At 41.0% G+C, this 26893-nt stretch overlaps 6 protein-coding genes across 8 annotated transcripts in view; 2 read left to right on the top strand and 4 right to left on the bottom strand.

Moving 5' to 3' along the window:
• Nucleotides 1-26893, bottom strand: part of LOC126555956 (sodium-dependent neutral amino acid transporter B(0)AT3) — a 223413-nt gene that overhangs the window by 179016 nt on the left and 17504 nt on the right. The window contains exon 9 of one of the 2 annotated variants that reach the window (XM_050211095.1): nt 26057-26316. The exons of the other annotated variant lie outside the window; for it this stretch is intronic. Coding sequence (XP_050067052.1) covers nt 26062-26316 — 255 coding nt within the window. The 3' untranslated portion in view covers nt 26057-26061. Of the gene's footprint in view, nt 1-26056; nt 26317-26893 lie in introns of those variants that run through there. 2 annotated transcript variants of the gene reach the window in all.
• The window catches only part of LOC126568830 (serine/threonine-protein kinase ULK2), a 373161-nt gene that overhangs the window by 124718 nt on the left and 221550 nt on the right, over nt 1-26893 (top strand). The window lies entirely within an intron of this gene.
• Nucleotides 1327-2065, bottom strand: LOC126556352 (eukaryotic translation initiation factor 5A). The gene is made up of 3 exons (XM_050211613.1): nt 1836-2065; nt 1535-1733; nt 1327-1455 (listed from the first exon to the last, which is right to left on the bottom strand). The coding sequence occupies exons 1-3, from the start codon at nt 2042-2044 to the stop codon at nt 1381-1383; spliced, it is 483 nt and encodes a 160-aa protein (XP_050067570.1). The 5' UTR covers nt 2045-2065; the 3' UTR covers nt 1327-1380.
• LOC126556289 (NF-kappa-B inhibitor-interacting Ras-like protein) lies at nt 7225-8118 on the top strand. Its single transcript, XM_050211526.1, has 3 exons — nt 7225-7342; nt 7416-7652; nt 7744-8118. The coding sequence occupies exons 1-3, from the start codon at nt 7229-7231 to the stop codon at nt 8113-8115; spliced, it is 723 nt and encodes a 240-aa protein (XP_050067483.1). The 5' UTR covers nt 7225-7228; the 3' UTR covers nt 8116-8118.
• Nucleotides 9249-11024, bottom strand: LOC126556166 (uncharacterized). The gene is made up of 4 exons (XM_050211389.1): nt 10631-11024; nt 9771-10302; nt 9582-9698; nt 9249-9357 (listed from the first exon to the last, which is right to left on the bottom strand). The coding sequence occupies exons 1-4, from the start codon at nt 11012-11014 to the stop codon at nt 9272-9274; spliced, it is 1119 nt and encodes a 372-aa protein (XP_050067346.1). The 5' UTR covers nt 11015-11024; the 3' UTR covers nt 9249-9271.
• LOC126556223 (uncharacterized) lies at nt 19569-20945 on the bottom strand. The gene is made up of 3 exons (XM_050211450.1): nt 20795-20945; nt 20272-20452; nt 19569-20193 (listed from the first exon to the last, which is right to left on the bottom strand). The coding sequence occupies exons 1-3, from the start codon at nt 20934-20936 to the stop codon at nt 19569-19571; spliced, it is 948 nt and encodes a 315-aa protein (XP_050067407.1). The 5' UTR covers nt 20937-20945.

A 26893-nucleotide genomic window follows, 5' to 3' on the forward strand; every position in this document is an offset into this window, starting at 1 on the left:
TGTATGCATGTCTGTCATATCCGATACACAACACAATAGTCTCTGGGGGTGATCCAGCGTGTTACAAGGCTTCCGAGGATAAAACAAATAAGTTCGCCGAGGTATTCAAATGTTAAGGTATATCATTGATTTAATCTGTGAAATATAGAAATGCTCTGGTCATTGTTATTGGATTTTCCGCAGTATACAATCCTCACATTTTCCATCCTAGTATCCATTGCTTAGGCAACTGCAACAGCTTGCTTAGACACTTCACAGCACCGGTTGGTTGCTCGGCAGATTGAATCAATCTTCTTTTTCTTCCTGGCGTAACGACCTCTAAGGTCATGCCGGCCATCGAAATGGCTTTCTAGACTGCCGATACCACGCAGTTGGTTAGTCACACCGCACTACGGGGGGAAGGTCCGGATGGGATTTGAACCCCGGTCCTGCCGTTTGAAGACCGGCGCCGCCCATTGAATCAATAATATATCTGAAAAAATAAATTATCTCGTAGAACATGTTCATTATACCCTCGAAAAGCCCTGTAACGTGAAGTAAAATGCATTAAATGGTGTTATCGATTATCGATGCACCCAGTTATACGGAAGCTAGCTCAAAAAAAAAAACAACCTCAAGGAGCAGAAATTAGATGAGCGGGTGTATGTGTGTTCTTCCCTCTTGTCCACCCCACTGTCTCCAGTCTTTCCCTCTCGACATACTCCTTGTGGTACACCTCACTGTAACAAAGAGAGAGAGGAGCCGCCTCGTTCGATAATTCTTACTTTCTCGTGTTTATATAACCACACCATGGTGATTGATTCTCTTGCGCTTCATAATGAAATAATATGCTTCACGGGTTTTGAATGGTTTTCTCTTCCCCATTTGTAGTTTGATGTTATATTTTCAACGGTGGTGGTGTGCAGCACGTGTTGCGATTGGTTTTTGCTGTTGTGCCATCCATCTTCATTATGCCATTTGTTGTTACTGTTACCTCATTGTTTCATGTTCCTCAATTACTGCCTTCCTTCAGTTTTCCTTCGCTTTTCGTGTTATTACTTTTCTTCCTTTTTTATTATTATTAACCTCAGAGATGGTATGCTAAATGTTGTGTGTTTTCTTCTCTTATTACTTTTTTTTTCTTTTCCATTTTTTAATATTCTAGCTGCGGGTTGTGGCGAATTTTGTTGTTCTTGCTGTGTGCAAGAGGAGTAGTAGTAGAAGTAGTAGTGGTAGTAGTATGTGTTGTAAAATGTATCTCCTGCTTTTGTTGTTGTTGCTGCTGCGACCAATTACTGATTTGTCACACTGGCTGCTGCTGCTGCTGCTGTTGTTGATTATTTCCTCTTGTGATTCTCCTCCTCTTTCGCGTCGATAGTAATTTTGATAGGCAACGAAGTATTAGTTTTTATCACCTGAGGTGTTGTTTTTAATGGCAATCACAGTTTCTTCGCCACATGATTTCAAGACGGTGCACTAAAAAAAAAGTAAACTCGAAATCAGTCCAAGCTTCGCTTACACAGATGAAAAATAAGAGGACATTAGCGATACTTACGACAATCTCTTTGCCGGAATCGAATTCCGCACGCAGCTGGGTGCCCAATTCACCTTCCGGGATCTTCAGATCTTCACGCAGGTCGCCGTTGTCGCTCATTAGTACAAGGAATCCATCGTCAATGTCTGTCAGCTGATAGTCCTCGCGCTTGACATTAGGGACGTCCATGTTGTGTGTTGACGGGCAAATATCTTCATACCTTTATTGGTTAGGACAAAACCGAAATCGAAAGAAACGATCAAGTAAGCATTTGGTTACTATGGGGCTTTTGTGCATTCTTTATATTAAAAAAAATACTCACTTCTTGCCCGTGAAAATGTCGATTCCAACCATATGGACCTTAGCGTGACCGTGCTTGCCGGTCTTGGATGTTGACATTTCAACGATCTTGCAGGGCCGTCCCTTCAACATTACGTGACCATTTTTACGCAGAGCGGAACACTGCATCGGGAACGTCTGGGAAGCGCCGGAATCGGCGGTTTCGAAGTGGGTGTCCTCCATTTCAGTCATTTTGATTGGGGTTGGGGGTGTGCTGGTTTATGCGATAAAGCAACAAACAAATGCAATGAACGTTCTACTCCGCGTTCCGCGTGGTAGTTGGGGGTGGTGGCGGGGGATTTTTTGGTTACACCGCGGCAGTGTTCCGAAAGCGACAACGACGCGGCTTTTTTCTTCCACACGACGATAGGCAACAGATCCTGCGGTCCTCCAGATGTTTGGATATACAAACAGTGCAGTTGTATATGCACGGGCTATCTGATGGATCTAGAAAAGATCTTGCTTACGCTGTTTGATGGCAGAAAGCAAAGAAAAGAGATAGAGTATCAGTAAGCAATATAGTTTTAACACTTCTGTGCACGAATCCTGTAACACAGGGTTATCAAGATACGGTTTACCGGGACGGGACGATATGGCACGATCTTTTCAAAACGATTCGGTTTGCGAATGATGATGCGCCCGGCTAAAAGTGGTGGCAGAGTTGGGAAGGTACTTATCATAGATAAATCACCGCGAGAGCTAGTGTTCTGTTCTCGTTGACAATAGATGCTACACTAGTTCCTCCGGTCGAAACATTCCAGTGCAGAAGGTGCAGCAGTATGGATCTTATACGAAATCAATAATGCGTTGCAAATTTTAGATCGTTCTTACTGCTCTCCTCTGCACACGTGTATGTAGTACGGAGTGTGATCCCAAGGACAAGATGATCGTCAATGCTTCTTTGCTCAAAATTCTTTGCCAATTCGCCTGAATGCACCCAAGTAAAGCGTCTGGAAGCGTTTTGCCGAGACACTCCCGAAACCAAGTGCGCGCGTGTGGTAATTATGGAGCGATAAAACTATATGTGTGTATGACTTTATTGCATACATCAGGATGCTGTTGTTTGCAATCAAGGTTTCATCATGCGTTTCGTTTTAGTTTGTTAGAAGATAAATTCAAGGGGAAACCGATCAACATCAATCATTAACTGAGCGAGGATCCTCCAACACAAACACATTTTTATACGTTAATACAACACACATTCTAACGGGGTTTGCGGATCGGGCAACGCGAATTACTTTTTGACGTATACACTCCACATGCTAGATGACACGTTTTTGATTTTTAACAACCCGTCTTATGACTACTTCCTTCGTTACCGTAATATTACCACTACGAATATATTTCACCCCTCTTATCAGTAGTAGCGCAAATGCAAACGTATTGAGAATCGGTGGTGTTTGCTGATTACTTATCGACTGAGCAAGACGTCACGGCGAAGAAGACAAAAAAAACACTATTAGCTGGGGTTTGGTATCTTTCCCGGCTTTTTGGGAAATCTTTTCTTCAAAGAGTGATAAAAAATATCACCGACGATTCTTTGATACTATATGGACCGCATTCGAATGCACCACTCGATGTGGCTCCCCCTGTCTTCCAATGACAATCGATCAGCCTACTTAGACCAAAATGAATCTTAAAAGAATAGTAAGGTTGCAAAGTAGGCAATTTTGGGTTTCGCATGATGTGTAACGAAAGGGTGAGGGAAAACGGAACGCACGGTTGGGTTGAACGATATATTGCCTTTATAGCAGATATCGAAGACGGAAACCTTCGCCGAACATAACCTAAAAATAGAGCCGTGTCGCCGTGTTTAAATGAGGTAAAATTCTACAATAGAACTGGTATCAGGCAGGGGCGATCAATGCGGAATTTCTCTTCCAACAGCGCTGCAGGAAACAATTTTAGTATTTAGTTATCAATGAAAATTGACTTCTTTTCGCAAAAAATCAAACGTCTCGGAGTGGCTCCAAAACCGTTCCCACAATTGAACATGGCCCTAAATATCCTCATGCTTGTATTTGTTCTACCAGCCGGCGAAAAAACAGGACAATCACCAAAGCCAACACGAAAGAAGGATGACAAGTGAAAAAAGTCAATTCAAAATGCGGATCTGTTTCCTTCTGGCGGCGGGTTTGCCGGGTTAGTAGCGGGCATTGTGGAGGAAACATTTGCCGACACATCGACCGCGCTGTAACCTGGGGCACGTCGTCGCCAACTCGAGAAAGCATGTAAACGCCCTGGCCTTACTGTGCAGGTTGCATGAAAAGGAGAGCGCGAGAGGCGCCCTTTCTCTCTCTATTGCTAGGCGCACACGTGGAAAAACGGGGTGGAACGACCAGCAGCAGCAAACGAGCAAAAGAGACAGACACAACGGGTAGGTTGAAATCAATGGAGAAAAAAAGGTAAGCTTTTCTTCATCTCCATGCGATTGTGGTCCAAAAATATATGCACAACTTTTTTCGCAATCTGTTTTCTTGCACGAGTAGGAAAACGGGTTAGCGGACATGAAAAGCTTTTACACCAAAATGTACAAAATTTGGCACACTTTTCTTGCTTCTTTTGGTGCTGCTGCTGGCCCCAACCATAACTCCTGCATTCGTCATTTCGCACGCACTCACGCACACATACACACCGCATCACCTCACCCACCACCAGCCAGTAACCGACCACTTCCTCCCAATCGACATGCTGCGGCAGCATTCCGGCCGGCTCCACGCTTCATGACATGCAACACAGAAGCGCCAGCAGGGAGAGAGAGAGCCAGTAGCCACGTCAACTGTTGACACTGAGGGGTTCCCTATTGCTTCCGATGTTCTTGATTTCGCACCTTTGCTGTGGTCAGAGACCCGGCAGTATACTACTATTCCAGAAGCCACAAAAGCCTTGCCCTTCAATGGTGAAAAATTTCAATTAACACAGGAAACGTGTCTTCAGCATCACACACACACACAGGCACACACGCGCTCCACAAGATTTCTCCAAGTAGCGGTGCTGGTCGGGTGGTTCCTTCCACAATCGGCGAGGAGAGATGACGCTTCTTAGCGCAAAAAGCGAAAAATTACGTCGGCGAAAGTATGCGTGTGTGTGTGTTAGGGGTCCGCACTTACCCTCGAGTTTTTATGGGTTTTTTTTTCACAAGTCCGTGGACTTTCTGTGGACATGCAAGCTCTTCAAGATTACAGACGGATCCGAAAATATCTGCATCCAACGAACTATTTCGTCGCCTACTTGGTGCATACTTTGCTGAAGCAATTTTGCACTGAACAAGAATGGTGCAAGCTGCATAACGCCTCTTCCCTCTCGGAAAGTGACATGTTATCAAGAGCAACAAGATAAAAATATGCCTGATGTCGTTGCCTTTGCAAATTCCTTGTTAACACAGCTCTGGAGAATCTGGATCATATTGCCATTCGGTGCTAATTTTCGGTAGAGATGCCAAGTCGATGACCACACTGCGTTACAAGGAGCAGCTTCTACACTGACGTCGCTACTGCACACCCAGCACACGGCAGAGATATCCCCCATTGACCCCATGTGTGCCAGCTCCTGGCGTTCCGCGTGTGTGTGTGTTTTTAAATTCGCATTTACCGACCGTAACTTGTACATCGGTGCAATTCACTGCAATTCTTTCATGGTTCAGCTGGACATCCTCATTTCACCGTGCTTCGGCACCATATCTCCTCCTCTTACGCACAATCCACAACCCCCCAGGGATGAAAGCTACTGCTGCTGGTTCTGCCTCTGTTGCGCCAGCCAACCACCAACCACCACTACCACCCTCGAGGTCTGACACACAAGCACTCAAGGGGAGGAGAGGCGTACGAATTAACACTAATTTTCTGCTCAAGCCGGATAACGCTACCGTCCAACAATCACCGCACCCGTGCTCCACATCGCAAACCGAATCGTTTCGTGCCACCGGCAACCGTGCACCAGCATAATTTACACACTTTTCCGGTACGCACTCCGGCAGAATGTTGCTACTCACATGTGTGATCAAAATGGTCACGGACAAAAGAAGATCGCTAACTATGGCGTTAGTTGCGGAAACACATCGCGATGCGGGAACGGGACGGCACGATTCACCCCGACCTGTCAACTGACAGCCGCATTCCTGTCGGCGTACGGCGAGTGTGCGTTTCCACGGGTAACGCAAACACCGCGTTTCCGGTTGTCGGTACAATTGGTTTGAACAGTGGGCGTGCGAACAGGCGTGTTTATGATACAGGTATTACCCAACATGAGTAGTTTTCACGCGGGAGAAGTGTAATAATAATTGAGAAACATTCACAATTTTGGTATATTATTGTTTTGAATTAGCTCCGAATAATTTAGTTATCATATGTTGGAAGGGAGAAATGCAAGACACAGCGCAGTCTTCATTTTTAGCGTGTGTGTTTAAAACACGAAAAACTTTTGCGGAATGAATCGTTTTCGCCTCATGACCATGAGGTGTAGGAAATCGCACCTATCCAACACTTCTCCTTAATTACTAGCCCTCGAATTCCCTGTCGTTAATCCCAAATTATACGCGAACATATTATGTAAATTGCACCTATCCAACATTATATTAGGTTAAAATGAATGAATTGCTAACAAAAATATTTTATCACGTGTAAATATTTTCGTTTATGTAAAGGCTGTCAGATGCAAACTGATATATGTGGAAATTCGCTTAACGCTATTAGCACTCGATCCCGATCGATGGCGTATATCGGGGAATACCTGTTTTTGTTCTGCTCTGCAAAATCTGCTATTCTTGTACTGGATTGATGGTAGGGTTGCAATTTGAGACTAGAATTGTAAAAAGGAAACTTCCTAGCTGGTCTTTCGTGCACGGAAGCTAACAGATTTCACTTATGGTTAAATGGATGAAAAAAACCATCATATTTAAAGGTGTGCATTACTCTGGAAGGAGCATTTTGAATGATTTTTTAAAGAATAAAATCTCATAAATCACTCGCTAAGATAGTCAAAATATTTGTTGCACTTTATATTTTCTAGCATCCGCAAACGGTTTCGGTATTTCCTCCAGTTTTTTCGAAGTGTGCGTTTTCTAAACTGCAAAGAAAACGCATTGACAGCTGTTTGACATAGCCGCTTTGACAGATCGGTGTCATCGCCCCCATTTCAAGCGTAAACAATCCCGTTGTTTGTGATGTGTGGATTCACACGATCTAGCCCCTAATCGCTTTCGCTACCGAACTCTCAGCCCCCATCGACTGGAGCCACTATGAGAATAAACAATTAAGCATCCGTTCCGGATATCCAGATCTCGAGCACGGTTTTGTTTTCCAATTCTCCCGCTTTCCTGCGTGATCTTGCGTGTGAGTGTGTTTAGCTTGGGACAGTAGATCGTGTGTAAGTGGGACGATGCTCACTTCGAAAATTTCAAAAATCGGTAAAGTGGTCATATGTGGTGGCAAGGGTGTTGGGAAAACCGCTATGCTGGAACAGCTCATCTATGGCCACGTTACGATCGATTCGGTACGTATGCGGGTCACTTAGCGGTAAATGGAGCTTTGTTGCTAACTAAATTCATACCGTGTACAAAACGCAGGAACTACACAGCACAATCGAGGATACATACGTGGCGAGCGTAGACACGGGGAAGGGTAGTAGAGACATGCTGCGCATTTACGACACGGCTGGGCTGCAGGGAAACGTGCAGCTTCCCCGGCACTATCTTCTCTTTTCGGACGCTTTTATACTAGTGTACGATCCGAGCGATCCAGCCAGCCTGGACATGCTCGCCGGAATTAAAAGTGATATCGATAAGTACAAGGATAAGAAGGAGGTACGCTGCATTTGGGGGGCGGAAGCGGGTTTTGCGCCTTTATTGATTTGAATTGGAATTAACACCACGTTTTTCTCCTTCCCCTTTCCAGATGATAATTGTAGTGATAGCAAATATGCACTCACGTCAAGCACGGCTGACGGGTGGTGGACCACCGATTAACGTCCCCTCGACAGGTGGTCAGACGGTGCCACACTCTCCGAACGGTAATCACCACAGCAATGGCACAAACGCCAATTCGCAAATCGGCAACAACGATCTAATTGAATCCAATCTCAACCGCGCCAACAATTGGTGCGCACGGGAACGCATCAAACATTACACGGTCAATGCGATGGAACGTGCCTCGCTGTACGAACCGTTCATACAGCTCGCTATCCGGCTGTACCCGACGCAAACCAAAAGCTCCTTTCCTCAGCTCCGGCAGCTCACGCAAAAAACGTCCAAAGTGGACAATAGCTAGTATGGCTGTGGCTTGACTGTTTGAACTGCGTGAGAGCTTTATTTTATATGTTTAGTATATAGTAAAGCGATGTTAGTTGCGCGACTAATTGGCTGTTGAGCATAGCGAAACCAAAAAACATAATCGAATGATCAATCGATCATTCAGTGCACCCGATCAGTATGTGTGTACTAGTGACGGAAAAAACGGTTCCGGTGCCGATGAACCGGCTCCGGAATCACAGCTCGAACCCACGACTTTGAAGTCACAACCTTACTAACGACTACCTGCCCCCTGCCGTAAATTGTCAAAGAATGCTTTACCTTTGTCCAAATCGTACGGAACCGTGGTTCGTAAATGGCTTCGGTACCGGTTCTATTTATTTTTAGAGCCGATCGGAGATGGTTCCGGCCCAGGAGTGGGATTTCCCATAGCGTGTACTATCACTAGTGATGAGAAAAATGGCTTCAGTGCTGGAATCGGCTCCGATCAGCTCCAGAAATAAACCGAATCCATAAAACCGGATCCGCGGCTCCGAACTCATGGTACAACACCAACATCATCAACTAAGAACTAAGAGATCGGACCCGACACCGGAACCGTGGATGCGCTCTGTAGCGCCCATCACTAGTGTGTACAATGCTATAGCTAAGCGAATGATGCAATTAGATGCAGTTGCACTATGCAATATTATAAATTATTTCACTTTTTATAGCATCGTTAGCATGCTACTACTATAGTAGAACGGTGATATGATGGCGATGAGGAGGAAATCCTTAATTATTTTTACCTCAATGTTAGTCTAAAAATTATTTTATTTATGAACATTATTTCTTACCGTTGCTTTTATTCTCTCACCAGTGGGGGAACCTTCCACACAGCTGCAATTATTTTACATTCTTTTAAACTCTTAAATCTGTGAGAAATGTTTTTCGTACTTAAAACTGCAATTCCTAGATATGTAAGGATACAATTGAATCGGGTAAATTATAAAATAAATCACGTTTGATAGTTATAGTGCGCAACCTGCTGATAAAAAAGTTGCAAAATTTTTATTATTAAAAATTACAGCCCAATTTTCTGCACAACCTCTTCATTCCCCGGACCGGATAGAATGTAGGACAACAATTTGCCAGCAGTTGCTTATTTGTGGCGTTTTTTTTGTGCCGGTATCGCTTTACCACTTTAGCAGATACTTAAGCTTTCTTAGTATGATGCGCGTCCCGAATAGTTTGTCCCAGAAATCGCTGCTTATACCGTAACCTGGGGTAGACATTGGGAAGAAGAATATTGATATTGATCATGCTGTTAAAATTAGGGTCTCGTAAAGAATCTGTTTACAGAGATGATTCATACAAAAAATGTAAACCATATTTGATATAAAAAAAAGCAATAGACTGAATATTGGAATCCTTGTTTAGAAGAAATTGATGTTCGAATAATTCTCGGGGAAAGAAATTCAAAAGGTAAATGGCGATCTTTCCTACCTTGGTCGTGATGCACAAAGTGGTGGGAATAATGATACCGCTTCATGTGATACAAATGGCCTCCGGATGGGCTTCCATAGTGGAGATAGTAATGTATCATATCGTATATGAGATATCCTGAAACAAAAAACGATACACCAAATGAGTTACTGATCTTTTTTTTTTCCTTCTAAATCTATCAATCTTTACCTATCAAACCACCGGCGAGCGTAAGCCTCGGATACGGAAACACATAGTACACTGGCTGGTAGAATATGGTCGTCAGCAGTATGGCGGGTGGCACCGGAAACACTAGCCGGTACGAATCGAACGGAACCTTATGATGCTGACCGTGTATCAGGAAGTGGAACGTCTGCAGAAACCGATTGGTTTTCGGATCGAGATGGAAAACCCACCGGTGCAGGGAATACTCGAGCAGCGTCCAGGCGAGTGCACCGATGACTAGATGCAGGTACAGATCAATCGTTAGGAACGATTGCTTCGGATCCCTCCAACCACGTGCGGCGGCCAGATCGGGCGCTCCAAACTGTACGATTAGGTAGCTGATGGCAGGTATCCAAAAGGCGGGCACAATCCACCATGGCGTTTTGGTCATGTTTTCAACCCACGCTGGTCCAAACAGGCGTAACTCTCGATCGACAGGTTTGTTCACCCATTCGCCATATTTATCCCCCATTTTGTGAATCTGGAATACCATCGGTTTGTTCCAGTCTACCAGGTACTGCGGAAAGAGAATGTCAGGAGAGGGAAAACGTTTATTGGGGATGGTTTTGTTTGTTCCGAAGATTACGAAACCACTTCTTGCCGGACCCGACCCGCATCCCGGTACGTTCTTATCGGCACAACGTATTCAGATAAGGATTGGGTGGGAATCAGGTGAACTTGGAGTGAATCATCCACCCAATGATGGTGCTGATGGGGGTGAGGATGATGGCGCTGATAGTAGACAGCGAGATGATGGTGACGATTGAATTGCCGGCAACACAATTGCCGGCCTACGATAAGGCCGGTGGGTACACTTGTTTTACTACAACTAACGCATGATGTACCTCCATACTATCGTCTGTAAGGTGCGTTACATCGCCGTTCCCGATGGTGGACGCTTGTTTCGTGTGTAATCCGTTGCTCGTCGGTTTGACTCCATTTTTGTACCCATTCTTCACCGTACCGTTCGCGGCTGCTTTGGCACCATTGAGAGAGTAGCCGTTTTGCTGTTTAACTTCTGGGCTGGTATCTGACTGATTTATTTGGTATTCCTTCATCAGATATTTGGCTGCTTGCGAGTGTCCTGGGGCTCGATCGAACCGTTCATCCATGTCCTTGTTGTGCAGACCGGTGAGCGAATTTTTCCCACCGGGATGTTTGTGCGCAAAGGCGGTTAAATCGTACCATCTGTTTTTGTACTTTACGATCAGCGGTTCCGTTCTACCCATTGTTTGGGAGGTGGTGGTGCATAAAGTGCAGTAGTATTCTGTAAGTTAAGTACAAAATTAAGTATATCAAGCTTTGGAAGAAATGAAAATAAATTATCTATAGTTTGGAATTCCAGGAATTAAAACATTTTCCACATACAGCTCGGAAGTTGAAGCGACAAACGACTGATTACTAAGCGGGCTAACATCGTGTGTCCTTCCCTAATGTGCTGTGCTCACCCTAGCCATACCGAACATTCATATCTTTATTGTGTGTCGAAACAAATCCGATTTTTTTTATCGTTATCTGTAGGTAACGCTTCAATGCTGATTATTACACAATTTTACCAGACCGATCGATGTTTGGCTTGTATATCTGGGACCGAACTTTTTTTCTTTTTCCCCCTACCCTTTCTATACCACCTGCCAAACTGGGAGGTGATAAGGTTTTGTACTTGGGGTTTTGGTGGATGTCTCTTTCTCATCGGCTTCTTCTTCGTACAGTTTAAACGTTCGGATAGCTCTGAGTGCAATCTGGTTGAAAGATTAGAGGCTGTCACTATCTTGTCACACCGGTTATCAATTTTCGGCCTTTCGGAGATATAAGCAATCGATGTTAAAGTGTGGAAACTTTCGTCAAAAATGCTTTTGAGTGCACATTAATTTGAGTGTTTCTCTCTTTCACGAGATTATAAAACGCTGTCTCTAGAGGATTAAGAAGAACAAGATCAAGAAAATTTTAGAGGAACTGCTCTCTTTGGTCGTTCTATGAGTTCCTTGATGAATCTTTGAGCGAAGAAGTTAGAAATCGACTGTTATAAAGATGAAATCATCCAATAAAGGACATACATATACCTGTAATCCAATAGTGCTGTGTTACCCTTCAAATGGCACAAGAACTTTAACGTCTGACTGGCTTTATCGTTGTGGAATTTAGATCCAAGGGTTAGGGCATGGGTCTAAGCAGTGAAGAAATTTGTCTGCTAACCTGAGAAGCTAGCGGCGTTTTTGATGCCCTTTGTAAAGATCGTGTGATAATTGACGACTCATCGATCGCCACAGACTAAACTAATCAAGGATCGCTAGGTTTTTCCGGACAAAAATGGATTCTGACATGAGGTGCAAATCGCATATATATTTAACGAGTCATTATGTAGTCAAGAATGTGTTAAACTAGGAAAGAGCTGAAAATGACAAGAATCCTTTTAATATATGTTTATAATAATGGCTAATATTTAGCCATTGACGTAGAGAAACCGCAATACTCGTGTTGATGTTAGTCTACTAATCTGATCTGCTTATTGTAATTTACCGTGAGTTTGTAATCGTTCTGAACCAGAATTCTCGCGTTAAGTTATGAAATAAAGTACAACAAAATGACTGCTTCAAGGGGACCACTGCCGCCCTTTGAATTTTAAATAAATTATACAACTATAGCAACAATAATTAAGTAAAATGCTTGTTGAATATAGAATTCTAGCAAGATTGAAAATACTGACTCACATATAAATTGTTCCATTTGAAGTTATCAGTGCCTAGGTTAAACTGATTAATCTAGCTACTGGTACAATCAAGTCAATCGAGCCATAAATGACTGGAAGAAAACCTATTGAGGTTCTTCTTATGTCGTTCATCTAATGGCTCAAAAGACTCGCTGATGGATGTATCCCGTAGTTGGATTGTCACAGTCTTTACTACAAAGGAACGAGCCCGGTCCTGCCTAGGTTATTGCTTAAAAAAAGGAAATAATCCATATTAAAGACATGTTCCCTGTTCTATCTGTGAAACTTATTTAATTATTTTTATGTACATTGTATTCTTCTACCTTCTTTTTTGGTCTTATACTTAGAAATATCTTCTTATGAGAGTACTTAAGCTTATTTTTACCATATCATCCCGATGGGGAACAGTAAAATTTTTGGTAAAGATATAGATAGATCTCTTTCAAATGATACTTTGATTCTTGACCTTCGGTTAATACCAACTAAATACTAAACTTCCTGAATCAAATGTTACAAGCTGTTTTACAGAATGTGTCACTTTGAAACAATCGTACACATTGTCGTAGTAATTGTGAGCGTTAGTTTCGCGTGCGTGCTGGAATGGATTCCAAATGATTGTGAAGCGTGATTTTACAGTCGAGCCCCAGTTGTTTACATAAATCATAATCGTGGGTCATTGTTTTGCTGTACCGTAGCGGTTAAGTAGACGATACTATTGAGTGGCTAATCGATTGACCAGTTATTGATTCTATCGGTTTGTCGCGAAAGAGGCACAAACAAATCATTCCCTTGTTACCAGCACCAGTGCACCATGTGTAATAGCGTTCGAAGAAATTCGCATGTATTTGTAACAGTTTTTTTTTGCATAAATTATATTAGAATTTCACAATTTTGTGTCACTATTTTATTGTGCAAAAAACTTTGATTGTACAAAGATTGAGAATGGGACCACAATAAGTGAGAAAAATGACTCAACCAAATTTGAACGACGGATTGAATCGATTCGAAATAGCAAACTGTTGTTATGTCACCCAAAATCGCTGGCATACGTGAGGAATGCGTTCGTAGATTAGTGTACCAGTGTAGCTGGTGGTTTTCTTATCAAAATTTGTCCTATAGATATTTTTTCCTGCACCGGACACACTTTGACGAATCACGCTCTCGCGTCACTTGCCTGTGACGCCCAGGCGTGGAAGATGCGTTACGTGCGTCGTACTGGCCGGAAGAATGTACGAGGCAAACTACACACGGCTACGAGAAAGACAGGGGGCTTCAAGTGGCTTAAGGAAGCGTCATCGTTCAATAAAATCGTTGGATGCTTTCTCGAGTCGTTGGAGTGTAACGATCAACAATGGCGACCTCATCTTCATCAGGCCGCAAATGTAGTGAACCGTTGTTTGCAATGTTCTTTTAGCGAGCTAATTGCAGTCATTAGTTTCACACACGTCATTGCAACAACTAGCAAGAAGCAAGTTTTTTTTGCATGTTCTGCTCATTGTTTGGTCACTTTTAAATAATTTTTTAACAGCTTTTTGCACATCACTTCACAGTTACGACATTCAAACGCGGGAAACATTCGCACTAACCTTGTAGTTACACTGCACCGTACCGTGTTCACTGTGGCCGTTATGCAGACAATCACCGGTATACGATCACCGCGGTGCAGCTTCAATTCCCAAGCAAACGGTCGAAATACAGCGGTGAAAAACAAGTACAACACAGCGCGTCACGTGTTTGCCCGGGATCTATTACATCTCCGGCGTGCGTACATGTAATGCGGCCAGCCCGACCGACGTTCTAATCAGTACTGTACGGTCGGACTCGTCCTGTTCGGGCTGGGGGCTAGCCAAAGCCAAAGTTGTCACCCAATCGGTCTGCAAACTGCGGGACACCGACCGTAAAGGGTGGCGCGTCGGAAATGTGTGCTTTCCCGAGTGCCGTTGAGTGCCATTTTTTTATCATCGCCTTTAATCGTTGATATTATGGCCCAGGGTTCTGGTGGATCAGGGAAGGTGGCGGGTCTTTAGCACTTGTTGACGTAAGCTGGTAGTAAATCTGGAATTAGTATTTAAATTTTACAGACATGATGTTTGATGGTTTGATGGCATTGCAAATTAATTTATTGAGCTAAAGAAGTAACTCTTTGAGGGGTAACGGATGAATTTAAAATTAAAATTAATAAAAAAAAACAGTAAATTATGTGTGTAACACTGTATGCTAATTTCTAAATACTACCACAAGTGCATTCTGGAACACAATTCAAAGTAAAAATAAAACAAGCAAAAACTAGAATAATGTCATTCTCGTCCGGTGAATCTCTTCTCTTACTTCCACCCTTCGGGATGGTTTCCCCTTTCTTCCCCCACATAAGTTTGATAAGATAAGCGTCAAAATTCGACAATGTCAATAGACACGCTCGTTGCCTCAAAACCATCAAACAAGGTCTCAGACGCACCCGATGTTTCGTCGATGGCGGGTTTTTAAAGCATAGAGCTTGCACGCCACGTGAGTAAGGCTGATTTTAACAACAACAAAAAAAGAAGAAAGTATTTGTTTACATCTACAAACGGAACTAAAACATTCTTAACAACCGATCCATAACGCGATCGCTGTCCAGAGGCAGGTGTACACAGATATTCGTGTGCTAGTTTTCCATGTAATCTAGCTGATCGATCTGCTCTGTCATGAAGCAATGATACACGGAAGTAACGAAAAAAAAAATCCCAATTTTAATATGGCGTGGGATTTATGGCAGATATAAATTCGTTTAATCAATTCCGGAAGCAAAGCGCATGCTGCTAATGAGCTGTGAGAGTGCATTGCATGTTAGCAAACGTATGTAATAGAACAAGCGAATCGTGTGATTAGGTTGGTTAAGGTTAGAGCAGTGAAGCTTGTAGAAACATTTTTAGTGATCATCTGGGATTAACATTATTTTCATATTTCTAACAACATGAGCGGCAATATGGGAGATCAGTAATTTAGAATTGGGAAAGATATATAAAATTTGGAACACCGAAAACACTTTCATCTACATCATTATAGTATATTCAGCTTATAGAATGTCTTAAACCGTTTCAGCAAATCATTTTGTTGTTACGTAAAGATAAATGTTTTGTATGGTTGTGATCGTTCGTTGCAACCTTTTATCTCGTCAGAGGGCCTAACTGATTAAAGTCCCGTAGGATGACAGGACAGAAAGGCAACTCTAACATGGCTCAATTTAGCCATATTCCGAAGGGATTAAATTTCCCTGTAATGTCCTTCTCTCGTTCTCTTCGCGTCCTGTCATTTGATTACTCGGTGGATTCCAATAGGCTCCACCGTGTGAGAACTATCTTTAATCTTGGCGTGGTCAGCTGTTTAAAAAAAATTAAATACACTTTATTATATCGAAGACATATTGGGCCCGTGGGCACGTGTCGGGGCTTAACACAGGACATCATCAGGATGTTTGTCAGACGGTTGTCTTGGGCGTACAAGCTCGTCACTTCCATCCTATCAAACTCAGGAAGATCGACATTGTGTGGGTCAAGCCGCGTTCGTTGGGGGTTGCTGCTGCTGGAAATTGACAGGTCCGCGCTCCTATTCCGTTTTCCTTGCTATATGCCTTCCAGAATCATACGTCGTCGTACTATTCTTTCCATTCCTTCTCCTCGTACTCGTTACCGTGCTTCGGAGCCTTTCTTACTGTGTAAGCATCAATTTCATGGTTTGTTTCGTCGATTGATGTTAAATTCCTTATAATTTAATTCGTTTTTAAATCTCGGTTCTCTTATCTGTGTTATTTTTCTTTTATTTGTTCATTGTGTTTTTTTCGTATTTTGTTTCGTAGGTCTGATTTTGTAAATATAAATTATGGGAAGGTTTAAAATTTGTTTAAGGTTTAAATTTAACTAATATAATTCGAAATAAATAAAATTAAAATAAAATAAAATATAAGACAATACGGCGCTGTTCCGTCATAATTAATTGTAAATAAATAAAATAAAAATAACCGAGTATGCCCGGGATAAGGCAATGAATAAGGAGGAAATGCCTTATCAATATGATTATAAAATTTACTCAACACATGCGGTTTTGACAATACGGCAATGGACCGTCGTAATTAATTATAAATAAATAAATAAAATAAAAAGAAAACAACCTTTATCTCATAACATAATTTTACAGGACCTAAAAGGTAAACTTTCCAAGACACGAAACGAACCGTTTCCGAATTGATGGATCTGGAGAGACGGGTTGGTCAGAAAAAAAAAACAACCAAAGAATGCATAAACCACAAAAAAAAAACGCGTACAAAGCAGTGAAAGTAAAGTGAAAAGAGAACCATCAGAGGTGATGCACGTGATCGTTTAAATCCACGTTGATGATCGCCAAGCTAAAGGTGAGCGACAAAGTTGAAGTGAAAGGAATTCGGAAGTACAAAAATGCATGGTGCAACGGGATGGAGGTTATTTACAATGCAACCAGAAGCATTCAAAATGTAACACGGTTAAGTAAGACAAAGAAGGGTCGAAAAAATCCTCTTTTCTTTGCACTGTTGAGAAAGAAAATTCGGTTCTACTTTGTTTCCTCCAAAAACCCCTGCCAATGAATTCATACCAATTCTTTCTCGAAACGATTGTAAATGTAAATTGGTGGCCCATTTCTTATCAATTTTGTAGCTACCATGTCTGTCTGGTTCCATTTTTACTTCATTTATTTTCGACTGACAAGCTCATTAGGATAGGTTAGTAATGGGAAAGACGTATTCCTCCGCACACGGACACAATTATTGAATTGGTGATGATCATGACGTCAGATTAGACGCGATTAAACTATTGAAAAAACATCCAACAGTAAGGGGTCAAATTCAACTACCGTGCTGTCAAAGCTGTCATAATGAGCATGTATGTAGTACTATTAGTTCAAGTCCTCAAAGCACAACGGTGCACATATGCTCCTAATCTAGATGACCAGATGGCTGTTAATGGAGAGGTATTAATTAAGATAATGTATGAGTGATAATGATTAGCCACAAAGAAGGGTGTTCGGGATGAGCTTTATTTATGGATGGTATAATCATACGCACTTGCATCTTTACCGCATTCAAGTGCCAACACGTTCGTATACATATATGTTAGAAACGACTATCTGTTTTATTCCTGTTAGAGGTGTAAGTGAAAACAGTTACGAATAGTAATACATCATACAGTTGGATTAAGACGATGAATTAAATATTTTCAATTACGATAATTATATTGGATGTTTCAGCTGGTCACATTGTATCGGGATATCGATCAACAAAAATTGCAACCAATCGTAACAGGGCCAATCGATAATGGTGTGTGGGTTGAAATGGTCACCGCCAGTCCATTCCAGCGATGTAGTAGTCTGAGGAATGAATCAATCGTGCTTGCATGAATACCGTCACAATTGAGGTACAGTACAGGGCACAATATGATCAATTTGTTGGTGATGTCGTTGAAAAGTCGGGCTTTCTGATTTTAAAACTTTCTTTCCTTCCCTCCATTCATCTCATGATGAGTTAATAAACGATTTTTAGCATTTTCAAGGGTAATTTTTTTGATAATTCAAAATATTACCACATTATATAAATAATTGCATAGCTTTAGGTACAACATAAAAAAATCATTGCTCATACATTAATGCGCCTAGAGGTATGCTAGGTATGTCTCAAGAATCATTAGTATTACGCTCGGCGAGCTGTATTATCGTAAAAAAAACTTGTATTACTCAGGCACATTTCCTTGAAGTTTATAATTTATGCCTGTTTTTAGTTCACACCCTTCTCACACAATAAGGTGTTTCTTTTCAGCGTAAAGCCCACCGCGCAAGAATCATCGTCCGTTTTTTCTTGTCGATTCCTCTCATACAAGCGCGGTGTTTGACGAGAGATAAAAACACTGTCATTGTTTGTCATCATCCATAGCTCTCAGGCAATCCCAACATTCGACTGCAGTAGAGACTGCTCTTGGGAAAGTCTTCTTCTTCTTGGCTTAACGATCTGATCTCCTAGGTCACGCTGGCCATCGAATGGCTTACGAGTTGGATAGTCAGTTCTCAACTTACGGTCGTACCTTACGTCCTTCCTAACGTTATGGATGGAATTTCAACTCCGATCCTGCCGTATGAAGACCAACGTCGTTGTTGAATCTCCTCCGAGCTGCCAGGTTAGTATTGTTCTTCAATTGACCAGACATGCGAGGAATTATGCCATTAATCCGGGTTGCCTATGACTTACCTCCACGCTTGTTACCTCGCTCATTTGAACTAGAGACTGAAGATGGGCGGTCTGGTGGTATAGGCGTCAGCGGCGCCGGTCTTTAAACGACAGGACCGGAGTTCAAATCCTGGAAGGTCGTTAAGCAAAGAAACACTAGAGATGGGCAGACCCATCCATTTGCCGGACTGAATAGTGTCGTGAATTTAATTTCGAGTCTAACAGTTATGCGCCCAACATGACACGTTCCGCGTTTCTCAATCGTATTCGTTCCGTGAGTCCGTTTACTCGTTAGCGTCTTTGTCTTAGTCAGTCTGTTATATTTTGTATTATCATAATATAGTACATATATTATAAGATAGCTTGAGACACGGTCTCAAGGTTCGTTCAAATGATAAATAAATTATCAAAATTAAATTTAAAGTGAAGTGGTTCTCCTCACAATGAGGCAATACAAAAAGGAGCTATTTTATGTTTGTATGCTCAACACGTCTGTTGGAATTCGAATTCCTTTGTAGGTATGATTTTGTGCAACCGAACAGGTGGACAAAATTCTGTCTCAATACGAATGCAATGTTAAGTGCTTTGTGTACCATCTCGTAATTGACGCATTGAAGAAGGGAATAAGGGCTGCAAAACCACTTTTACTGCCGTTGTGCACGTTCGATGGTCGATGTATACAAATTACATACATTTAGGCGTATTAATTCGCACTGCAAGTATTCAACACGTCTAATATTCTGCGTTTTACTGAGCTTAAAAATGGATTATTTATCAAAAATCGAATAAAATAACCAATGTTTTATGACTGACCTACCATATACTTTGCAGGAAACCCAACACGTGTTTATTTCTTCGATTTCTTGTGACCACTATCCTTCTTACTGTCTCTTCGTGCCTTTTCCTCGCCCAAAGACGAAGACGAGTGTGTGCGTTTCCGTGCACTGGACGGCTGGGATGATTTATCCATGCTTCCCAAACTGCTAACATAACTCTTCAGCTTCTCCACTTGCGGGCTGTAGGCCCATTGAATCATTTTCAAATGCAACTCGGTCGGTTTACCGGCCTGATCGAAAAGTTTCACACTGCTGTCCGGTTTAAGTGCCTTCAGCTTGCTGTTTCGTACGATATCCCACGTTTTCGATCCATCTTCCTTAGGTGCCTTAGTGCGAAGGTGCTTGTAGTTGCCCTTGGCCTGTGTTTCGTAGCATGCGAGAAATTCAACCGCAAGTTTATCCTGTTGCTCCGGTACTGGCAGCTGGCGAATTAAATCGATCGACAGGTAGGGCATGTTTTGCTTTCCACGCTCCTCACGATCGAACCGATCGAGAAAGTCTTCGAACAGTGCCACCGCTTGCTTGATGGATTTAAGTTTGTCCTCATTTTTGGTGCCTGGAATAACGCGCTTTGCACTGCCGATCAAACCCTTAATTGCTAGTTTCTGATAATCGGGATCGCGGCCCTCAAGTATGCTGAAAGAGAGGTGTGAAGATGGGAGCTGTTAGCTTATAGACTGTTTTTTGTTTGTTTGTAAAGGCAAACGTGTGTACCTTAGCGTTTGTTCTGCGGCCTGTTTGTCTTTGAAGCCCAAACCCGGTACGGTTTCAACTTTATCTTCCGTGTCCTTCGGTTTGGCGTTCTTGGTGCTGGAAGTGCTGTTTGCTTCCAACCATTGTTCGAATGTTTCGATGGCAGCCTTAATGTTGTTTATCTTTTCCTCAGCCTTTGTTACTGTAAAAAACGAAATATCAGTTTAATAATACTGGTACTATACTTACTTCATTTAACTATATCAGATCCGGAAGAAAATATTGTTTGTTTGTTTTGATTTAAACTTAATTATTAACACGCTAAGTTATACATGAACGAACGAAAACGATGCGAGTTTAAAAATAAAAATTACCTCACCCATACACAACAAAAACTCCCATCAAAAGTGGGTGAAAGCAAGTCGAACCGGAATAACATTATGTCGCATGTGCGTCGATTCACGCCCAGCCACAAACGATCTCTTTTGACCAAATATGATATGACATCATCGTGACCCACACGTACCCACACTGCATCACTCACATGTAAGTACACGTTTCGCTCTTCCGATTAGCCCACGCACCGTTAATAGCTGGTACTTGTGATCTTCACTCTTCAGCAGCTCCAGAGACTCCTCGGCCTTAGCTTTATCCTTAAAACCGTACTTGGATTCTTCCTTCGCCATTGTACGTGAAAATGTCTTGCTTCTATCAGAATCACACCAAACACGCGCTCGTCAAATCTGATGATTACTCGGTGGAGTTTAGAAATGGACTGATCGTGACGATCATTGAGTACGAGAACGAACGATCGTATGCTTCGTAGCGACTTGGTAGGGCCTGGGGGCTGTGTATGAAAAATTTACTAATCCGGCTAAACATAACTCTTCGCCGGCAGATCGGTCGAAGTTTGAGCAGTCAGCTGTGTTTTTCTCACTCGAGGGTAAGGATCGGACGCGGCAGATCCGGAATGCTGAAGCAGGTGGTTGTTTGCTTCGATGACGCGACGTTGCGGCCGGGCACGTTTTAGAAATGACGCAATTTATAGCTATTCCGTGTGCTGTTGTGCCTACAAAACGGTTGGTAGGGTGAGAGTTTTGGTTAATGTGAGGGTCAAGCTATGGGTTTTTATTGAAATTATTAATAGGATTTTATTTTTAATTGTTTCCCCTTTCAGTGGTGTTTATATTTGTAACGAATTAGGGACAAGTTAAGATTCGGGTGTTTATGCTTCAGAAAGCGCTCAAGGGCGAATATTAAATCGAGTGTAATGTATGTTAGTTAAACGTTTGATGTTATGGTTAATCTACACTATTTTGGTAGTAAAGAAATCTTTTACACCAAGATTTTAAGTTGCTATATGATAATATACGATAAGTTTTCAATCTTTCTTCCTTTAGCTTCGACGGAAATCAATAACATTAAAGTAATTTAATGTAATTAAAATTTCCAAACCATTAAATAATATTATTTGTTGGTAATGTTTCGCTGAAAAACAAAATTGTATTGAATGGTAAAATAGTAGTTTATTTAACAGTTTCTTTTTGATCGAAAAATCTTCTCAATTCGTTCGGAATAGCATCCACAGTGGCCTACGAAAAATACGTCTGTAGATTGGAAAGGATGTTATTTAATGTAATTTTTGGTGGTGATTTTAAATATTATTTTAAAATATTTTCAAAGACCATGCAGATTCAAGATTTACTTCTTTTGCTGTATAGACTTATGCTTATTAAAACTATTAACTAAAATTATACTTTAAATTATATTACAACAATTAACTATATTATAATCGACAATATGGGCCGTCCGTTATAATAATAATAAGCAAATAATAAATAGTACTATACTTAAATTAATAGTTTTATAAAAGTGCTGTAATTGATATAGATTTCCACTTTAAAAGCTCCATAGTTTATTTCTGACTATGTCAACTGCTGTTGGGAATTTTTTTGAAATAAAGCAACGGAACGGAACTGGTTCATATTGCAAAAGGAACGGAACCGCGAACCTGCGGTGCAAAAGAAGCATTATTGAAATTAAAATCCTCGGTGAAGTAACCGAGGGAGCGGTGGGGGATTAGAGAATGGGGAGTGGCTTATGTGCAAAATTTCGAAACGAACGAAACGATTTTGGAAAACGATCGGAACGGAACGAGCTATACTAATGTCAACCTATAACTGGATCTGGACTCTTAGTTCTTCGTGCTGGTAGATAACGATCGTTTCTTGAGCTATTGATTATTACTAAAAATTTCGAAGCACTACACTCTGTCTAGTTTAAAAAAAAACATATTATAAAGGTATTGTTAAAGTATTATTGATTAATATTACGGTGCCTCGGTTGCGCCGTAATATTAATCTACTAAGCCGAGTGCGTTCAGTTTGGTACTCGGCCTAGTAGTTTCCCTTAGATGATAAACCAATTAACAATTAGCTAACAATTAGCGCTAACAATTAGATAAACAATTAGCGTAGAAGTTACTAGAAGTATGCGTAGAACTGTATTGTTTTAGTACTTACCTTGCAGATTAATTTGCGTAAATGAGTTCGAAAAATACACAAACCGCAACAAAACTGTGGTGACTTTTGTCTCTTAACAAACTAATGTTTTATTTGGTAATCTCGTGTTTTTATTATACGACAGTTTCTGTCCTCGGGATGTCTGCACTGGTTTTCTGTAATCCTTTTCAATTTCCATTTACATACTTTCTTAGTGAGCGTGTGTGTTTGGGTGTCTTTGTGTAGAACTCGGTCATAATCGGTCAGCGTAATAGTTTTTTTTTTTTTGACGTGTCAATCGTTATTTGGTAGCTGAGTATGTATTATTTTCTATCAAAAATGCAGCCGCAGCACTAGTGGCTAGTGTTTTTTTAAAGTAACAGTGTGATCTACATAAGCTCAATATTCTTGAACCAGATTTTTCTTATTGTAAACAAAGAAATTGCAGCAATATTTGGAGGATTATAAACTGCGGGATTATAAGTTTCCACTAAACATAAATCGAATGAAACATCCTTTTGCTTTGAATATTAATTTAAAAAAATGTTTTGCCAAAGATCTATTGAGTGAAAGACAATTAACAACAATTGACTTCTTTCCACGGTCATCGTACTTTATATCAGAGATACTTTTCGATTAACCTCATTTGGTACTGATTTTGTCAAGGATGAATTGCTATTGCTTTTGGTATACTTTTAGGTTGCGTCAAGGATAAATTTGGAGTAATTTTTTTGTTTCAAAGTAATTAAGAGCTCGAAAGTTGAAGCGAACGATATTCCAATAAAGAAATAAAACAAACTACTTAGTCTACAACGATGCCAAACTTAACATCATCCAGTTTTGGAGCAAATTTAGAACCTAAATGTTTTAAAGATACAATCTTTTTTTCTTTAGAAGTTGCTATAAATATAGTCCTAGAAGACATTTTAAATCGCTAAGCTCAACCCAAATACGAAATAGTTAACTCCCTTTTTAATAGGAAAGATTTTTGTTTTTACTACACGTAATGCACAAAACAACTCACCTTCCGCCCGTGTTACAGACAGCGCCATTTTTTACCAGCTGCAAACAAACGATGGCTTCTAATTCACTCAAGTAAACGTCAGTTTATTTCGTCCTGTTGCCGGGTTTTCTTGGATTACAAATAAAGTCCAGTAAGTTAAGTACGTTCCTTCTTTGGCCTTACGTCTTGCCTCCAGCTCGATATTGTGCCACTACCTGCCGCACCACGCTACGAGACTATTAACAACTAACTCTTAAAAAGATTATCTTACTACAATAGTTGCTCTTTTCATGTTTTTTGTTTATGTTTTTCACGTTTTCTTTTCATTTACTCGATTGATCACATTGTTTATTGTATGTTTTTTCCAGTGTGTTTTTTTGTGTGGTTATCTTCAGATACTCCTGGCTACTCGTGCTGCCATTTGTTGGTTTTTAGACTCTGTTTTTTTTAGCTGAATGTTGTTTATTCGTTTTTTTTTATTTTAATTTGATGGTTTTTCTAGCCTATGGGGTTTTAGGGAAATAAAATTGGAAACGAAAAATGAAATTCAAGTGGTGTGGCATGTTAATTTTCCTGCTCTGCAACTGTGGTTTACATTATTCTGTTGATTCTTTTTGTGGTGGTGTTGCTTTTTTAGTACAAGTTATTTTTAAGACCGGGGGCAGTTAAAGAAATCCACACCATGGAGTTGTGTCATCGATTAAACTAAAAGTTGTTAGTCTACTTCTGTCCTATCACTTTCTTACACGCTGCTGGGCAACTGGGGCTGGGGCTTCATTGAAACCAAATGTCTAAATCAATTGTGTGTGTTTTAAAGCATCTTGGAAAGGCCCTAAGGCCCAATGAAAGGTTCAACAAACCGGGGCAAACTTATGTTTGCCTCTAAGATTTTTAAATATGATTTTTGTAATGCTTGAAGAAGCGTAATTTTGAGTCACAAAGGTCAAAAGAATTTGCATCTCTTGCCTGTGTGTTGTTTGTTTTTAGCACAAACCACTCCACTGGCCTGTTGCCTGTATGTCCTACTAAGAGCTTTCCACCAAATCACACTTTTTTGTTTTGGTTTTAGAACGTATCGGTAATATCTTACACACTTCACATGCACTTAAGTAATAATTATTTGTTACCACTTACCACTAGTCTATTCTGCTGAGCACATGCGCTGCAATGGTGTTTGCTCGAGAGTGGGTTTGTTTTCCTTCTTTTCTTCTTGTGTTGGTAAATAGTATTATGGCAAACTATAGTAACGCGCAACTGTCTAAACTAAAGCACGGAGATATAAATATGGTTTTTGTTTTGCAGTGCAACAGTGTTTCGCGACATTCGCGACTTATGCTTATGCTTATTGTACGAGAGGGCGCACGGGATGGGGCAACTTTTCTCACCGGAAAGCGAGGTATAGAAACGAACGAAATTAACGTACGAACGATGCAAATTGTTGGCATTTTTTTCGATGCACGGCTCTAATTTTCAAAGTAGTTTGTAGGTTTTTTTTTCATCCTCTCTCTGTTTGCTGTAATGTGTGTGTGTGTTGTTTTTTGTTGTTTTTTTGTATTATTTTTACGGTCTTTTCGTTTTTCTTTTTTTAAATATTTTGTTCTCTTTCTCTCTCTCTCTCTCTCTCTCTTTTTCTTTAACTTGCTGTCTAAGGAAAAATGCACTACCTTCCATGGGGTGTGCTTGATCAGTTGAAACAGTACAATTTGTACAACAGGAAAATACACACCTATTAGCCAGGTCACTAGCAAACTGAAAGAATACTGCATTTTTCAGCTGTGGCACTCCTTGTTTGCTGTAAATGGAACAGCAAATTGAATTTTGTTCCACTTCCACTTCCAGTCAAATGATAACATTACACCACACTACACACTATCGTGATTCGAGGGAAGGAAGGCTTTAAAACCGGATCCAAGGAAAGCGTGGCCCACCGGGTCACCTGGGCCACCACGATTAAGCTTCACCCTAGATCTTCCTGGATCGATCCTAATTAACCTATTACAAATAGCTTGATTTTCAGCATCTTCTGCTTATTATACATGATATTTACAAGTAACAATGTTATCCTTCTCGGAGTTGCAGCTGTGCTGTCATCGTATCATCACTCTTGAATGCTTCCCAGGACGGGGGAAGGGAAAGAAAACGAAAGACTAAGTCCGGTCGCCCACACATAATCATCACCCACCGCTCGAAGGAACAGGATTCGGTAAACCAAGGCAAACCGCCGCACGTTACGTAACGAAACCGATAAAAGCTTGCCACTTTCACACAGCAAACGCCTTCCGTGGCGGCCGTTGAGCGTTGATACGATTAGAAATCCACCACCTCCATCCGGAACGGTTTCTTCCTCGATCCGGGGCTCAGCACGTTCGGTGTGAGATGGTGCTGGTTCTTGTACTGCAGCTGTTGCGCTTTACTGTGCGGCGAGGACATCGTGCTGCCGGGCTTTTTCGCCAACATTTTGCCCATCGTCGGTGGTTCGTCTTCGTCGTCCGAATCGCTCCGCACGTTCACTGGTCCGCCTAGGGCGGGTCCACTGAAATCATCATCATCGTCATCATCGTCCTGTTCCAGTGTTACCAAAGGATACACGAAGTAAGGGAAAAAGAGGGTACAAGAAGAAAAAAGGGTTTAATAATTGTGAGTGGAATATGAGGAAATTCAAAAAAATAGAACAAAATACATAATAAATACACCTAGAAGAAGAAATTGGCAAAATTATACATCATTCTTAGAAGGCAAAATTTCAAAAGAACAAACCAATTGAATTTGCTTTAATTATTTATAAGTGCAAAGAAAATGCACCAACAATAAAAATAAATTCAGAAAGGAGCGTATATAATCAGAAAGAATTGTGTAATGAACATAATCGCATCTATTTAGCTACAAAAGAACAGTTTTGAAAACTGATTTAGCTTTACGATTTGATTAAAAACATGCATATCCAACGATAATAAAATAACTGATTCATTGTAACGTAACTTGTAGATGTGATTGACAGAAGAAATGTAATATTTTAAAATTATAAAATAATTTTTATGAGCCTAACTTAGGTTTAACTTATTATAATAACATGCTAATGTTTTGTTTTAGATCGGTGTCTTTTTTTTTTAAATCAAACTAGAGTTGGTTTTCATAAATT

The sequence above is a fragment of the Anopheles maculipalpis genome, chromosome 2RL (genome assembly GCF_943734695.1).
Source record: "Anopheles maculipalpis chromosome 2RL, idAnoMacuDA_375_x, whole genome shotgun sequence".
NCBI lineage: Eukaryota > Metazoa > Arthropoda > Insecta > Diptera > Culicidae > Anopheles > Anopheles maculipalpis.

Excerpts from the sequence above, each read along its gene's own strand:
- LOC126556289 (XM_050211526.1), top strand. The coding sequence starts at position 7,229 with ATGCTCACTTCGAAAATTTCAAAAATCGGTAAAGTGGTCATATGTGGT. Across the intron at positions 7,343-7,415 it reads GCCACGTTACGATCGATTCG|GAACTACACAGCACAATCGA; the intron begins GTACGTATGCGG and ends TACAAAACGCAG. Across the intron at positions 7,653-7,743 it reads AGTACAAGGATAAGAAGGAG|ATGATAATTGTAGTGATAGC; the intron begins GTACGCTGCATT and ends TCCCCTTTCCAG.
- LOC126556166 (XM_050211389.1), bottom strand. The coding sequence starts at position 11,014 with ATGGGTAGAACGGAACCGCTGATCGTAAAGTACAAAAACAGATGGTAC. Across the intron at positions 10,303-10,630 it reads TTACAGACGATAGTATGGAG|TACCTGGTAGACTGGAACAA; the intron begins GTACATCATGCG and ends CTCTTTCCGCAG. Across the intron at positions 9,699-9,770 it reads GCTCGCCGGTGGTTTGATAG|GATATCTCATATACGATATG; the intron begins GTAAAGATTGAT and ends TTTTTGTTTCAG.
- LOC126556352 (XM_050211613.1), bottom strand. The coding sequence starts at position 2,044 with ATGACTGAAATGGAGGACACCCACTTCGAAACCGCCGATTCCGGCGCT. Across the intron at positions 1,734-1,835 it reads GACATTTTCACGGGCAAGAA|GTATGAAGATATTTGCCCGT; the intron begins GTGAGTATTTTT and ends TAACCAATAAAG. Across the intron at positions 1,456-1,534 it reads ATTCCGGCAAAGAGATTGTC|TGCACCGTCTTGAAATCATG; the intron begins GTAAGTATCGCT and ends CTTTTTTTTTAG.
- LOC126556223 (XM_050211450.1), bottom strand. The coding sequence starts at position 20,936 with ATGGCGAAGGAAGAATCCAAGTACGGTTTTAAGGATAAAGCTAAGGCC. Across the intron at positions 20,453-20,794 it reads AGCGAAACGTGTACTTACAT|TAACAAAGGCTGAGGAAAAG; the intron begins GTGAGTGATGCA and ends CGTTTTTTACAG. Across the intron at positions 20,194-20,271 it reads GCCGCAGAACAAACGCTAAG|CATACTTGAGGGCCGCGATC; the intron begins GTACACACGTTT and ends CCTCTCTTTCAG.